The 17,718-nt window shown below is 33.6% G+C and overlaps 1 protein-coding gene across 1 annotated transcript; it reads right to left on the bottom strand.

The window, feature by feature from the left end:
- Positions 1–8,267: 8,267 nt before the first annotated feature.
- LOC145287992 (store-operated calcium entry-associated regulatory factor-like) lies at positions 8,268–9,935 on the bottom strand. Its single transcript, XM_080135989.1, has one exon. The coding sequence runs from the start codon at positions 9,735–9,737 to the stop codon at positions 8,838–8,840; it is 900 nt and encodes a 299-aa protein (XP_079992115.1). The 5' UTR covers positions 9,738–9,935; the 3' UTR covers positions 8,268–8,837.
- Positions 9,936–17,718: the final 7,783 nt, after the last annotated feature.

Below are 17,718 nucleotides of genomic sequence, written 5' to 3'. Positions count from 1 at the left end.
ATTTGAAATTTTACATAAAGGCTATTCAAACATGCAGCAAGCTTTTTAATCAGTTTTGGAGCGAAAATCTGGCTGGCAAAAGGTTAAAGTTTACAGAGTTAACCTTTGCAGACTCTACCAAACTCCTCTGCCAATTTTGGGTCCAAACACTTGAAAGTTTTGATGTAGGTTACTTGGACATGGGTCAAACATTTTAATTTGAGCCCAAAATAATAAATGTTAAGGGGTCAAAATTGGGGTCAAATTTAAAAAATATTTGACGTCTGCAATCTCTACCAACTTTTGTCTATGGTAGTTAAGGAAGCTTTATTATATAGAAAGGCATTACCGTACATATTCACACTTTTTAATATATACATATGCACATAAAGTTATGAACAGTACATACGGTCCGAGCAAAGCCGGGCCGAACTGCTAGTATATAAATAAATTAAAAAATATATATTTTAAAAAAATTGGCACAGTGAAAAATTGCTAGTCAAGGTATGCATTTGCTGTTATTGCACAACAATGATTGACAGTTAGGAATGCTACCTAATTGCAAGTGACATTAGACAGCAAACAAAGTGGGCTCATAATTGATCAAAACTAGGTAGTGAGCCATCAAAGATATTTGAAGATTCTTGTTTTTCTCTTGGCCATCAAATCGATATTAGGTGAAACACTTCCAGCAGGAACCAATTGCAGATTTCACTATACTTTCCATTTTAGAAAGGATAAATCTCCTAACAAAGTACATTGTTCATTTCACTCCAGGATGGCCAATATGCAAGTGGATTTGTCTTGTCTTCTGCCTCATTGTCTCCAGCCACTGGTGCAGGACTAGTAATCTTATCTACTTTTTTTTAATTCAATCTAATATCATCCAGTAACAATACACAATGAATTTGCAGCTGTTTTCTTTATGTGAATTTCACTTATTAATATGCCCTTGTGCATTCATTGTACTGTCCACATTAACCCCACTCATACCAATCAAAATTTGCTGTCCAATCCAGTTTGCAACAAAAGAATTCACCTTCCCATAAGAAAAACCAAATTTATAAACAAATGTTTATATTTATGAGATTTCAAGTGGTCTGTGTTTCTCCAAAGCAGACTTGCAGAACAAAATTTCTGCCTAACCAAATCAAAACTCATGTTCAATTAACATAGGCGCCCAGCCAAGAGCTCCAAGGACTCTAACCTGCTTGTAGAGGCACACCACCCTAACTGCCTGACATCCCTCCAAAAACTCAACTGGTCTGTTGAATGTTCAACTTCACTTCTTGGAGGATATATCTGTCTCCCCTTCCCAGGAATCTTTTCACTCCTGGCTGATTCTGGGCCTTTAGTTAGCAGTCACGATTTGATCATACAGAATCAATATGTTGACACCGTTTATCATTGCATCCAACTTTTGTTTGCTAGATTCAAACTGAAGACATCACACATCTTCAATTAGTAGCATCAAGCGCCATGCTACTATGCACTATTTTTTTTGGCATAAGTCAGCCTGACTCAGTCTGTTAATCGTCTTTATCATACAGCTTAGTGAGTATCGCTCATCTGATCATCTTATCCTACTGCAGTTGATGTGCAGCTGGCTGCTATTTGCACCTAGCTGCACATCAGTAGATGCTCAGTAAGTTTTCCACACAAAGAAAACACTGTCCTCCTAGTAACAGTGGCTAGGATATCCAGAGAGCTCATTCCCGTGTTTTCCACGTAGGACTTCATTGTTTTCCCAGCCAGGCTGATTATCTTTGGTTGCTCTATATGTAGATATGTTTGCTTTTCACACAATTGTTCTGTTGAGTCACTTCTAGCTGCAACTAGATTTCTATTTCAACTGGTAGCATGTTTTGATCGAGGTGACAGTATTAGTTAAGTTTTCCTTCTGAAACACAATCTGGGATGCTACTTGCTATGATGCATTTGCCACATTCTGACTCACAAGGATGAAAAACGAACTCAAATTATGCAGTTTGTGTAAACAGTTTTTTTTTGTTTTTTATAGAAGTATTTATTTTTATGTTAGTTGTCCTTGGCTCAATAAGAACTTGATGACCTCTGGTCAGAGTATTGTTATTTTGTAGAGGTAAAAATAGGCAGTCAGAATGTTACAAAGTTTAACTCGCTATTATTGGGGAGGGAGACCGTAAATGTTTGCTTTCAGATGAAAAGCGAAAAAAAATTTTTAATTTAAAATTTAACCCAATAAAAAAAAAAAAAAAAAAAAAAAAAAAAAAAAATGAAGGTAAAATAAATTTATTAAAAAATTACAACATTCTTTTTTCACCATCGTGCGAAGAGAAGTAATAAAACATTTTAATTAAAAAGTAAAAAGTCAATATTGCAAGATACAAAATAAAATTTTACAAAAATACAAATATTTAAAAAAATAAATAAAATAAAGGAAGAAAGAAAGCCTACTTATAGAATGTGTTAAGTTATTTAAGCTCCATACATATGTACCAATCGATAACTATGAAATGAAAAGAAATATAACCACAAAAATAAAACATTTTAATTCATAAAAATGTATTCTTGTTTCGCTTTTACTCAGCACTTTTTTGTAGTCTTTAATTATTTTTAAATACTAAAAACATTACCTAAATAGAAGAGTAAAAAAAAAACAAGACAAAATAATTAAAGGTGCTCCAAATGTTACTATTTCAACACCATGTGTTATTAAATCAGTGGCAGAAATCTTTTTCTAATTCAATGGACTTAATTGTTTGCATGATTCAAGAAAGAAATGTGTTTGCTTGAAAATTGATGTCATAAAGAATGAATGGCAGTTGCGAAAATCATTATGACTTATGGCTGTTGCTTTCGAACAAGCACTTTATCAAACAATGTTAGTCAAGCAATTTTATATCGCAAAAAAGCAACTGCCATCTCCCAAAGAATTTTAAAACTATAATTTGGGCGATAATAGGAATTAGGCGATAGGAATTCTCTGGAGTTGATACTCCAGAGAATTCCTACAAAATAACACATGGCTCTCATATATAAAAGTGCTTCAATTTCAAGTTTTTTTTTCTTCTATCGTTGTCACCTTAATCTAGAATATTTCTAAAGCTACAAGCCCTCAAACAAAACCACTTCCAAATTGTGAAAGTATGTTTTTGCAAACCGCTCGTGTAAACTTACTGACAGCATATTAGCGCGAACGAATCTCTTAGTAAAATTACAGCGCCGGTTTTCAGGGGGTGCTGAAAACGAATATCAGTTAAATTTGTTTTATAATATAAAGAATAATATAGGTGGCCAGAAAACGGATGCTCATTTTACATTAAAATTATATAGGAAAGTGATCCCCCACTTTTGGAAAAGTAATTTCTTCATATCATGAAAACTACTTACCTGACCCAAATTTAAAGGTGATATTCGTTTTCAGCACCACAGAAAACCTATCCAAGTCGTCATTTTAAAGTTTTTTGGAGAGTTGGAAAGAAACTCGACATTGACCAAATTTTTACATATGTTTATACAATCTTACTGTGAAAAAAATAAATAAAAACAATCGTTCTGTAAAAAAAAAAAAAAAAAGGTTCTTAAACCTCTATAAACGTTTATTTTGCTACATTGAAAAACTAAAATTATATTTTGATACATGAAATCATTCATTGAAAAAGAATTATATTAATGCATTAAAATTATATTTTGATACATTTTTATACAATAAATGTTTCTATTTTCATATATTTTATGTTATTTATTTTGTTGTATATTTTTGCGTTATTGTAAACACTTATTTATATTTGAGGTTCACATAAAGGCCGCTCTCTTTCGAAGAACAGGGATCGATAACTCGTCTGTTGCTAATGTCACTATCATGCAGAAGTATTCAAAATTAAGAATAACTTTTAACTTAAATTTCTTTTATTTACTATTTTATTCCGTTCCATCTGTCAGTTCCGGTTCGCGTAAAAAGAGAGACAAAAAAAAAAAAAAAAAAAATTCATGAGAACCGAAATAATTATCGAATATGCATGTTTGGTGGGAAAAACCCCATAATAATATGTACAACTTTCGTCAAAATTAAATATACTCCAGGTAATGTAATTTAAGAATTTATATATATATATATAAAGTTATCTCCAATATTAGTGGATGTTTTTTTGTTTGGAACACATATTCATCGTCAATAAACATTAAACTAGAAAATTACGAAACAGAAGGTTAAATGTTAGGAGGATCTCACCAGCCAATGTTGAAATGCGGTTAATGATCAGAGAATAATACCAAATATAATTTATAATTATTTTTGTCCAAAATAAGAAAAAAATGTAAAAGACTACATTTATAAGTTTTATTCCAATGTTTTATCCATTATGTTCATAATTTGTTCTTTTTACAATTATCGAAGTAACCTCTTCTCTTCACTTTTATTTCCAACTTTGTTAAATTCTGTTTTTTCAAACCTTTTGGTATTTAAGGTAATCCAAGAAAACTTAAATACTTGCATGAGCAATTTTGGATTTTGTCAGAAACTTCAGTGAACACTTTATGTCCTGTTAATGGACAGTTTTTAGTTCTCTCTCACTGCAAGAACTTAGACACCAGGGTTAGAAAGTGGGATAGAGAAGTCAGAGCCGCAAAGGAGGAGGGAGCACTCTGACCTGCAATAAGTGCCTGGGGGTTCCTGTCGACATTCCCTGATAAGGGCGCCTCAGGCGATTAGCAATAAACTAAACCCTTTCCAAAGAGGAGGCAAGGTCTGGAAGGGTGAACCTCCTAGAACTGCACAAAACTAGACTCACCACAAAGTCGACAGGATCGGATCATTACAGGAATGGTCTATTGAACACATACGGAAGTATGTTTTAAAACAATTGTTTTTATTTTTTAAAGTCCTCAAATTTATAATGAAATTTATATTAATATTTCAGATTTATATAATTTTTATTAAAAAAATGTGAGTACTTATGCAGAAAAGGTACCGTGCTGAAAAATAACGATTAGAAACCCATTCTTAATATGAGGAGAGCATTTTGTAACTATTCTGGGTACTTGATGACGCAAAAGTTTGCCTTCCAATAACTGCTCCCTGACGGCACATGTGCAGAAGGTTTTCATTGGTTCAACGTCAAGTACAAATCGGAATCAACAGCTAACTTATATCAAAACTAAATTTCTTTCACTTTTGTGCGCTATTTTATTTCATAACTAGATTTTTTTTTTTTTTTTCCTTTTAAATCGAGCGCGTTTTCTGGGGTTTTTTCTTTGAGTAAACTTCATACTTTTATTTTGTTTATATAACACATATTTTTTCATGGCTAAATAAACCAATGAAAACCTGCGCAGGTGCCGTCAGGAAAGCAGTTATTGGAAAAGGGCCCTATTCTGTACTTTCATATATATATATTTTTTTTTTACTGTTATTTCACTCCAAACAAGGTACACTGCATCTTTGTCGTAAGCGGCAACTGAGTTTGTATTACTGTACACAGATTCGAAAAAAAAGTTGTAAAAAAAAAAAAAAAAAAAAAAAAAAATTATATATATATATATATATATATATATATATATATATAAACAAATAACTGTTATCAAAGGCAAGAGAAGTTACTTTTCTACCTAACTGGATATGTTTTTAGTGTTTATATTTAATGTAACATGTTTATTCAGCTTGAAAAACATAGTGTTTACCGAAAATTGCAAATGGCAACCAACTCTTTGACATAGTAAGTTTGGGAAAAGGAGGTAAAAATAAAAAAACTATACAAAATACTGTTAAAAACCCACCGAATATGTCAGCCTATATGTCACGGTTACATATATTCAGCGAGTTTTTATTTTAATCCTTTCCCCAAACTTATCGTGTCAAAGAGTCGGTCGCCATTTAAAATTTTCCAATACATCGGTAAACATGTTACATTAAATAAAGACACTAAAAAAATTATCCAGTTAGGTAGAAAAGTAACTTATCTTGCCTTTGATAACATTTGTTTGACAACTTTTTTGAATCTGTGTACAGTAATACAAACTCGCTATTCGACATCTAAGGATTTCTAGTGAGTAAGGTGAGATACCATAAAACTTGGATTTTACTAAAAAGGGTAAATTTTCAGATTAGGTCCCCCTCCACAATTTTCTTGTAAATGATGACTTAACGGTTTTCGGCCATGCTGAATACGAAAATCGCCTTGAAATTTTGCAGAAATAATTAGTTATTAAGATATAAAAAAGTTGTATTATGCATTGTATTCTTTGGCGGCCATCTTTGTTACACGCGTAGATTTGTTTATGGCACGCACGCGTAAAAACGATGGTCGTCAAAGAATACAATGCATAATACAACTTTTTCGATAACGTTCTGCAAAATTTCAATGCGGTTTCGGTATTCAGCATAGTAAAACTTATAAAAGTCGTCATTTAAAAGAAAATCGTGGAGGTGGCTCAGGTGGACCTAATCTTAAAAAAAAAAAAAAAAAAAAAAAAAAAAGGGGGGGGTAAATGTTTACTTTAACTACAACAGAACACCAACCTAAATTTGTTTTTTTAAAGGTTTTCGGGGTCGCTGAGAACGAATCTGATATTCAAACTCGTCGCAAATTTACCGTTTGCATGGTATTAACCTCTGAACACTCGCACTATTTTGTGCCAACTCACCGCCATCGTTTATGCTATTCTTACATGCGACGATGCGTTCGCCCATGAACGCGCATACTAAGGTGACTTGTCACATCGCGGAAGAATTTTTAAGCAGACATTTGAAATAAAGTTTTCAAAAACAAAAAAATGTGGTTCATTTTTCTGTGTTACGTAGTTTTTGATGCTTTTTAATTGATCTAAAAATAAATAAATAAAAAAAAAAATTTTTAGTTTTCACGAGCGGTTTACAAAAACATTTTTTTTTTTGAGGGGGTTATTCAATTATAGAACTTGTACAACATTTAAGTGCTTCTACAGTTTAATTTACCGTTTTTCCGCCCCCACCATCGTTTTACCGTAAATAACGTGCCGACCACACCCCGAGCAGAAGAACTGTTTAATTTTTCACAAAAATTCTGTTTACGTTCAGAGGTTAATACCATGCAAACGTTAAATTTGCGACGAGTTTGAATATCAGATTCGTTCTCAGCGACCACGAAAACCTACAAAACCCATATTTTATTGGTTGGTGTTCTGTTGTAGTTAAAGTAAACATTTACAAAAAAAAAAAAAAAACCGTACTGGTCGCGGTAAGAGTTCCCTGCCGAACACCCTCCAAAAACAATGATGTCTCCCGTTTCTCGCGCAGCCGCAAAGGACATGTTTTAGTTGCCATAGTAACACTTTTTATCGACATTGTTTTACTGTTTAAAGACATTACTACACATTTATTAATAATATCTCACTTTTAATCACTTTTATAGACTTTTTAAAACTTTTTTTTTTACTCTTTTTAAATGACAACGTTAATGTTTATGAATATTGAAATAAAACATTACTACACATTTATTAATATCTTTTTTTTCTTTACTGTTTATGTGTCAATTTTATCGACTTTTTCTTTTATATTGAATATTGAAATAGAAGACATTACTACACATTTATTAATATCTTTTTTTTTTTTTTTTACTGTTTGTGTCACTTTTATCGACTTTTTCTTTTATGAAACTTATCGGTTCTTGAAATTTACTTACCACAAAATGATAGAATAATAAATTTACTTACGTTTAATCAATGTTATTTTCTTTTTTAAATAGCATTTTCTTTTTAAATGACGACGTTTTTACTGTTTATGAATATTAAAAGAAAAATAATTACTAAACATTTATTAATAAGAAAATGGGTGCTAGTGCACTTATGATCCGCGCTATATTTTAAATCGTATTTCTAAGCTTAAAGTTTAATGTTTTTTTTTATTCAATTGTAAGGTTAAAGTAGAGAATAGGTACAAAACACCCTCCCCGTGTTAAGAATGGCTTTTTAAATAACGTTATTTCAGCACGGATCAAAAAAAAAAAAGATTAATAAATGTGTAGTAATGTTTTATTTCAATATTCATAAACATTAACGTTGTCATTTAAAAAGAGTAAAAAAAAAAGTTTTAAAAAGTCGATAAAAGTGATTAAAAGTGAGATATTATTAATAAATGTGTAATAATGTCTTTAAACAGTAAAACAATGTCGATAAAAAGTGTTGTTACTATGGCAACTAAAACATGTCCTTTGCGGCTTCGCGAGAAACGGGAGACATCATTGTTTTTGGAGGGTGTTCGGCAGGGAACTCTTACCGCGACCAGTACCAAAAAAAAAAAAAAAAAAAAAAAAAAAAAAACCTTCTCTATATAAGTACCAAAATGTATATTTTAATGAGAAAAAAAGAATTGGGTTCTTGTTAAGATACAGTCGACAAATCGTTAAAATAAATAAATAAATGTCGTTTTAAGCAAAAACAATATTACGTATTTAATTCGAAAATAGTACTTTATCCCAAAATTACGAAAATTCATAAAGTAGAAAATTATAGTTAAAAGTAATTTGTATGGAAAATTAGGGCAAATTATTTCCCTTACATACTTTTCAACCCATAAGATTTTTTTTTTTTTTTTTTAATTAAAAACATAATAGGTTTTTTTTTAATGAATTTTCGTAATTTTTGGATATATTTTTATCAATTTCGCATATAAATTTAAAGTAAAATATTTCAGGCTTTTAGCGTTTTAGGTCAGTTAACAAACATTTGTGTGTGTGTGTGTGTGTGCTATAGGAGATAAATTGTGCGAGTTCTTTTTTTTGGGGGGGGGGGGTCATTTACAATAATACTGGAGATATTTCAACGGTATTCTACAAATCAACCTTGTGAGTTTTGCAAATTAAAACAAAACAGTGCAGGGACGAACCACCAAATATTTGTATTTAACGCCTCTTCGTCCCACCAAATCCTGAAGATGTCGTTTGTTGACTAGAATTTGACCAGTTGTCAAATCCACCCGGATTTCCAAACAAGTCTCTTCGTTGATGGCCATATCCATAATTGTGACTGTTGAAATAGCCAGACGACCTGTTGTTACCAAATAAATAGCCCAGCAAGCCACCAGCCATCATACCAGAAAAAAAGCCAGGTTGATTATCATTTTGGGACCCAGTTGTTTGATAGGGTTTCTGTTGTTGATACTCTGGACGAAATCCGTAAGGCGGAGGAGGAGCACTAGCACGAGGGTATTGGTTGCTCGCGAAACTTTCTTCATAGCTCGGGGGAGGTGGAACGTGATTTTGGAAACTGTGCGTATTGTTAGTGTCACTAGAAAAACAGGTGCGGTATATAAAGAATATTATCATTATTACGCAAAGAAAGCCGACAGCGGAACCAAAACCCGATGTTTGATGATGGCCATAGTTTGAATTCATATAAGAGCCAGAGGAGGAACCTTGAACTAAATCCATTGCATATTCAAGACCACAAGATCCTGCTAAAACATACGGATCGTCAGCATAATCGTAACCTTCGCAGGTGACATCGATTTTGCCAAAGCGATATTTAGTATCCATGTTAGTTTTACATTCCCACTGAATGTCGTAGCCATCGGAACCGCGATTGTAGCATTGGACGTGTTGTGGGATGAAGGCATAACAGCCGGCCGTACCGCCGACACATTTCAGTTGAGGGACAGGCGAGGATCGGCGACTGGTAGTCATCTCTCCATGTCGCAAAGTCAGTGTACGAATATCTTCAAGAAGAATTTTCCTTGGCTCGACAAAGTTCACAAGGGTTGCTAAAAATAATAGAATAAAAAAGTGCGATATGTCGTGTGTCATTTTAACAAGCTCGAAAGATTATATGTATATAGATTTTCTTTCTCACAAAATTGTGAATTGTAACTTTTCAGAGGGCTTCTTTCAAAACGACGTGAAGGTTTTGTAATAGCGATAAATAATGAAACTAACGCGATACTTATTGCGTTTATTCGGAAAATAGGAAATGATGAAAACCGGAAGTACACGTTGCTTTATGAAGTGCGCAGGCGTAACAGAATTGAATTGTTTATTTCACGATCTTAGCCGAGCGTTGACGAACGCTTTTGGCGTTAACGCCGACGAAAGCCGAGAATTCGGATCTACTACGGTGCAAGAACGCTAAAAGTATGTGAATAGCAACAACATTACAAGGAAAAGATATTACACACACACACACACACAACAAAATGGATAAAATTAATACAAAAAATTTGGATAAAATAAATCACAAACACTTACCGTAAGTTTTTTTTAAAGTAAAATAAATTTATTTTGTTGAATATTTATTTATTTTTTTTTTGGTTCATTTTGTTTTCCGATAGCTTTTTTTTTTGGGGGGGGGGGTAAGCAACAGTAATAAACACTTCAATGTTTTTTTTTGTTTGTTTTTAACAAAACGTTATTAAACAGTAACAACAATGTTTTTTTTTGTTTGTTTTTTTCAGTAATGTTTGTAGGGGGGGGGACAACAATTACTGTTTATCTTTAGTTCCGACTGGAAGATTTTCTACTGACTGTAGAGAGGCAAAGTAGGGAGCAAAGGGTTTTCAGAGGATGTGGAAAGAAGCTCCTTCCCAAACCGGGTAGCCTTCCGCGATTTGATTTATTATGGAGACAAAAGGGTTGTGTCCAAATTTTTGTCTCCACATAAATTCGCATAAATATGTTTCCAACAGCTCCCGGTTTTTTTTATTTTTTTTTATCGCTAAATTAAATAGCTGAAATGAAAGGCTGTGTATTTTTACTTTGAACAATAAAATAACTGAAATGAAACGCTATGTGTGTAATTTCAATGAAAATTATTCGTCTGCTGCGCGTTCGTTTGAAGCGCCCTGATTGGCTGATAGAGTATCGTACCGCTCGCCATGTTCCGGCGTTTTCCGACGGATGTCGATCAACGCTCGGCTAAGATCGTGAAATCGGTGGGTAAAATACTGCAGGAGTACCGTTTTTTTTAACCCATATTATTTTCCAGTACACGAAAGTGAACGTTTTTCGGTAATATCTTTAACATTTGCTTCCGATTTAATCAAATTCTAAACAAACAGGACAATACGTTGTTCTACAACTTCTAGAGTGCAGTTAGTGTTATTGTTGTAATAATAATAATAAAGAAACAAATTTTACTATTAAAAACCTCGTTTTATTTAGAAACTTTTTAAATAAAAAGTGTGTAACAAAACGTGTTCCGGGTCTGTACACATAGATTCGAAAAAGTTGTCAAAAAACAAATATATAATAATTGTTATCAAAGGCAAGATAAGTTACTTTTCTACCAAACTGGATATATTTTTTGTGTTTTTATTCAATGTAACACGTTTATTCAGCTCGAAAAACATGCAGTGTTTACCGATATGTATTGGAAAATTCAAAATGGCGCCCGACTCTCTCTTTAACACGGTAAGTTTGGGAAAAGGTGTTATAAATAATGAACTAGACAAAATACTATATATAAAAAAAAACACCGAATATATGTCAACTTATGTCACGGTAATATATATTGAGCGAGTAACAGTATTTTGTCTAGTTTATGATTTATAACACCTTTTCCCGAACTTACTTATTTCAATATTCATAAACAGTAAAAAAAAAAAAAAGTCGATAAAAATTCATGATCGTTTACTTACAATGGCAACTAAAACATGTCCTTTGCTCATGCGTAGGGAGAAGTCAGTGTTTTTTTATGGTGTTCGGCAGGGAACTCAAATCGCGACCAGTACCTTTTTTTTCTTTGAGAAAGAAAAATATTTCTGACTTACAAATGCGGTTATGCCACTTTTACTTTCTTTGGTTTTGATATACCCGCGTTTTTATTGGTTACAAAATGGGTGACTGATTTACCAGAATGTTGTAACTAAAAAGTGAGCAGCAGTCAGCACCACTTTCAAATGTTGAAATAATGATTTTTTTTTTTTTTTTTTTTTTTCAATTTTTCTTTCATAATCTGGTTAATTAGTGTCCAATCAATAATAATCGATTGAAAAAATTGCAAAACACCTATCAGTATATAAATCACGCAAGGGAGGGGTGCTGGCACTGCTGGCTGGTTGTACAATGTTCAACTTCAACTCCGCCGTATAAGCAACAAGTATAAATAATCGAGATTTAAAAATATTTTTTTATTCGCATATAAAAGATGAAGTGTAGTATCACAAGATACAAATCTTTTTATAATTTTCATTTTTTTTTTTTTTTAATGCTATTTGCTTACTTCTCCACAAGGGTAAATTGGTACTCCTTGTGCGTTGAGTTCCATGGCGACCAGCATAAAAAAAAACAAGCGGCGCTCCCTTCCTGACGCAAGCAAACGTAACATTTTTTTTTATTTACTGACGTTGTCGTAGTAACTAAACGATTATTTGTCACATTATTTATTTATTTATTTTGAAAAAGTTTTACTCTTTATGAATATTAAAAGAAAAACAGCTACTAAACATTTATTAATAATGTCTCACTTTTACAGACATTTGTTTTTTAATTTCTTTTTAAATGACGACTTTTTTTTTTTAATAGCATTTGCGGATGATGGGTAAAAAACAAAAAAAAAATAATTAAACCATTTACTGATAATTTCTCACTTTTACAAATATTTTTAACAAATAAATGTTATCAAAGTTAAGATACTGAGAAATTGTCAGTAAATGGTTTAGTTATTTTTTTTCGTTTTTTACCCATCCGCAAATGCTATATAAAAAAAAAAGTCGATCAAAGTCGTTATTTAAAAAGAAATTTAAAAACAAATGTCTGTAAAAGTGAGACATTATTAAATGTTTAGTAACCTTTTTTGTATTACATCGGTAAACACTGTATGTTTTTCGAGCTGAATAAACATGTTACATTGAATAAAAACACGAAAATATATCCGGTTAGAAAGAAAAGTAACTTCTCTTGCCTTTGATAACATTTATTTGTTATATATATTTTTTTTTTTTTTTTTTTGACAACTTTCTCGAAACTATGTGTACAGTAATACAAACCCAGTAGTTTTATCGCCGACGTACACCAGTGAGTGGAGTGACTGAGTGCGTGCTACTACGGATACCGAGAGTAAGAAGTACTCTCGGTAGACACGGTGCTAGCTACCCTACTAGCGAAATACGCATCGACTCCGATGTTAAACGTTGTTCGATTGAGGGAGAATCATTATTTTTATAAGTAAAGAATTTTTGCGTGTGTGACCTAAGTAAGTAGATATAAGTAAAGAATTTTTGCGTTTTATTTATTTTGGATTGAAATTTGCGCATCTGGGTTTTTTTTTTTTTTTTTTTTTGGATGGATATTTTTTTGGTACTTGTACAGTTGAATAAAGACATTAAAAAATGAAAATATCGAAAAAAAAAGAAAGTTTAAATTGTACGTATCCGTTATGGAATGAAGTTCTGCGAAAAAAAACTGTCACTTAATTTCATCAAGTAGTTTTTGTTTTACATCGATAAAACAATTTGTTATGATACCGAGCAAAGGGTTCGATTTTTAGGAAGAAAAGCTAGTAATAAAGATGGGGAGGGAGTGCCGGCGCTTTTCATGGAGTTACCTCCCGTGAAGTGTTCAAAAATCCAAGATGTCTGCCTTCAACGTACTGTCATAAAAACCTGTTTTTCCGCTGTAAAAAAAAAAAAAAAAAAAAAAACTACTCGATCAAATTAAGTGAAATTTTTTTTTTTCGGAGATCCAGTTCAAAACGGATACGTACAATATAACCTTTTTTCGATATTTTCATTATTTTGCCGGAGTTTATGTAATTATTAAACGGTGAAAGTCAAAATGGAATTCGCGCTGCTGAGTGCTACTGCTGCAGTGCTGCAGTGCAGTAGTGCACCCAATTTTTGTTTTGCTTTACTTCCATTTTGTTTGTTTGTTAAATCCGCCCCCCCCCCCCAAGTAAGAACAGGTATTGTAAAGCCTTAATTCAACTTGAAAAATACTATTTAAAAATCACCTAACAATTTAATAAGAACAGGTAACGGTTACATAAGTGCAAAAGCACCAAATTTTTGTTTTATTTTTATTTTTGGTATTTTTTAGTTTACCGACCCCTCGGCATTCACCTTTAATTTGTCGACTTTTAAAAGTTTTCAGGTACGTTGAGAACGAATATCGCATTCATTTTTTTGCGCAAACAAGTAGTTATCCATTTTTGAAGACATTCAGTATCCTATTGTTGTTGCTGGCGGCCATCTTACCTTATTTTTAAATAAAAAATAACGCAGGTATCGTAAGACTTAAATTAAACTTGAAAATAATATTTAAAAATAGCGCGGATTCCATTTTGACTTTCACCAATTATCCTATTAATAATTACATAAATGCCGGCAAAAAAAAAACGGATAAAATCATAAAAAAAATCATGTGCAAATTTCAAGCCAAAATAAATAAAACAAACTAGGTCAAACACGCAAAAATTCTTTCCTTGTAAAAATAATGATTCTCTCTCAATCGAACAACGTTCAACATCGGAGCCGATGCGTATTTCGCTAGTAGGTTAGCACTCGTGTACGTCGGCCATTTTGTTGAATTTACGTTCGTTTTGTTACTTTAAAAAAATTTTTTTTTTTAAATTCAATTTTCACCCCAAACAAGGCACAGTGCCACTTTGAAGCAGGGGGATACTATCAGGGACTTAATTAATTAGCGGGGTCATTATGAAGGGAGATGAGTAGAAAGATGTTTGTTAACATTACACTTGAACTTCTGCATATCAGTGCAGTTGGGAAAGCAGAATCCCGGAAGGGAGTTCCAAAGACCCGTAGTTCTGGGGAAGAAACTATTGGAGTAAAAGGCTTTCTTGCACCTAGGGATCTCTACTGTAAAGGGATGAGACTTAGTAGTTTGTCGGGGGTATTTACGTCGGAGAGGTACAAGTGTTTGCAGTTCGTCAGAGTATTCACCATTAAAGTATTTGTAGAACAGGCAGAGGGATGCAACATCTCGTCGATGGGACAGAGGCTGAAGCCTAGATGACAGTTCAGGACCTATCAGGTTGGCGACTCTCTTTTGAACCCTGTCCAGGAGCGAGAGACAAGCAACAGATGCACCAGCCCAAATGTGACAACAGTACTCCATACATGGGCGAATGGTGGCCTTATAGAGGTATAGGATACTGTCAGGCGTAAGTAGTTTTCTAGCACGTTAGAGGGAGCCAACCTTCCTTGCAGCAGCCTTGGCAATGCTCTCAATGTATCTATTTCAGTTCATATTCCCTGTAAACGTTAGGCCGAGGAGTTTAAAAGAAGTACTTTCAGGCAATGTGTTCTTGGCCATTGCTATTGGTGGTAAGGAAGGTTTCTTGTAGTTATTGAAGGAAACAAGCTTAGTCTTAGCAGCATTGAATGTGACCATCCATTTTTGTCCCCATTCCACTACGGATTGGAGGTCATCCTCTAGTGTTTCTGCCATTTCCTTGGATATGTGTTCATTTGTTTTCCCCTCATATCTGTTATAGAGAGTGGTGTCATCGGTAAATATACCCATCTCCGAAACAATTTTATCAGGGAGGTCATTTATGAATATCAGGAATAATAGAGGTCCAAGGATAGACCCCTGAGGTACTCCCGCATTTATGTCATATTGTTTAGATGTATGACCGTCGAGGACAACTTTGATTTTTCTCTTACTTAAGAACGATTTAATTACATTATGAATTCTTCCAGTGATTCCATATGATCTAATTTTCCTGAGAAGACCATCGTGCCATACCCTGTCAAAAGCCTTAGATATATCAAGGGCTACCGCTCTGCCCTCCCCTGTTTTGTCCAATGAACGGTATATACGTTCAGAAACTACAGTTAAGATATCTGCTGTTGAACAGGCTTGCCTGAATCCATATTGTTTGTCAGTCAGGATTTTAGCAACTGTTAGGTGCTGGACTAGGGCTTAATTAACTAAGGACTCAAATATTTTGGTGAAAAGTGGGAGGAGGCTAATGGGGCGATAATTAAGTGGGTCAGTTCTTTCACCAGAATTCTTGAAGACGGGTACCACATTTAAACGTTTTGTGGAGTCTGTATTATTGTACACATAAATTCGAAAAAGTTGTCAAAAAACAAATATATAACAAATAAATGTTATCAAAGGCAAGATAAGTTATTTTTCTACCTAACTGGATATGTTTTTAGTGTTTTTTATTTAATGTAACATGTTTATTCAGCTCGAAAAACATACGGTTAAATTAAAAATGGCGCCCGACTCTCTCTTTGACACGGTAAGTTTGGGAAAATGAGTTAAAAATAAAAACCTAGACAAAATACTGCTAGAAACTCGCTCAGTATATGTTATCGTGACATAGACTGACATATATTCGGTGGGTTTTTAACAGTATTTTGTCTAGGTTTTTATTTTTAACTCCTTTTCCCGAACTTGTCGTGTCAAAGAGAGAGAGAGAGTCGGGCGCCATTTTTAACTTTCCAATACATTGGTAAACACTATGTTTTTCGAGCTGAATAAACACATTACATTAAATAAAAACACTGAAATCATATCCAGTTAGGTAGAAAAGTAACTTATCTTGCCTTTGATAACATTTATTTGTTTTTTCACAACCTTTTTCGAATCTGTGTGTACAGTAATACAAACCCGCGAACATTCGACCATGTCTGCTATTTGACGTGTTTACAAACAAGTCAAGTGGAACAACCGGTGTCACTTGAAATGTTCGCCAGTATTCGTCTTTTGCTACAGGGTATCTAATCTTTACTTGATCCCAATTTTTTATGATACCAATCAAAAGGTAGCCATGTTTCGATTTTTAGGAAGAAAATCTGTGATTTAACATAGGGAGAGGGGTGTCAGCATGTTAGACAGAGTTATCTCCCCATGGCGTGTTCTAAAAATCCAAACGTGGCTACGTTGAGTGCGCTATCATAAAAGCGTGTTTTTCCGCTGTAAAAAAAACCCCAAAAAACTCAAATGAAGTGAAATTTTTTGGGGGAGAACTTCAGTCCAAAACGGATACATGCAGCATAACATTTTTTTGATATTTTCTTAATGTCCTCATTAAACAGTACAAGTACATTACAAGTACCAAAACATAACTAGTAATAAATAGTTATTTTTATATATATACTAGCCTGGGTGCCTGGCGTTGCCCGTGTGTTTGCAGGTGTGTGTTGAGCAAAAAAAACAAAAAAGTGGTAGTAGGCAGGCAGGCTCGAACCTGTGACGCAAAGGCGGAAAAGAAAGTGAAAGAAAATCTGACATCTTACCACTATGCTATGACGCGACTGGAAGTCTAAAGCGTTCAAATTTAACGTAGTCAATGAAAAACAAAAGATGACTTGCAGAAATGGTGTTGCTTTTAAACCTCCCATGAAAGCAAATTAGTTTAATGTATGGGGAAAACCAGCTCGCCCCAAAAAAGGGCACTCTGGCAGTATCAAAACAAATAGTAATTGTCTCAGTATAAAGGGTTTTCCCTGCATTGACCAAGGACCAACTACAGAACAGATACTACCCAGCCCGAAGGCCAGGCAGTTGCATTCCAATAGTTTTGCTTTATTTATACGAAAAAGACAAATACACACTGGAGACGACGGCACGGTGGAATTTTGTTTAACTCGGACAAAATGAAGATGAAGACGATGTCCGTTTGCGAATGCGAGATATTACGATCTGGGAAGTATGCGAAAACTTCTCTCGGAATCTAACTGATGTGAGAAACCGATGCAAAAAGGCTTTCATAGACATACGCAAACGCTCACACCCATTTTGCCCTTTATATAAAGACTAGCTTGTGTGCCTAGCGTTGCCTGGGTGTTTTGGGGTGTGTGTTGAGCAAAAAGAAAAA

The sequence above is a fragment of the Euprymna scolopes genome, chromosome 11 (genome assembly GCF_053919585.1).
Source record: "Euprymna scolopes isolate OS-2025 chromosome 11, ASM5391958v1, whole genome shotgun sequence".
In the NCBI taxonomy this organism is placed as follows: Eukaryota; Metazoa; Mollusca; class Cephalopoda; order Sepiida; family Sepiolidae; genus Euprymna; species Euprymna scolopes.
The sequence above is the reverse complement of the archived record's forward strand: the minus strand, read 5'-3'. Positions and strand labels throughout refer to the sequence as shown.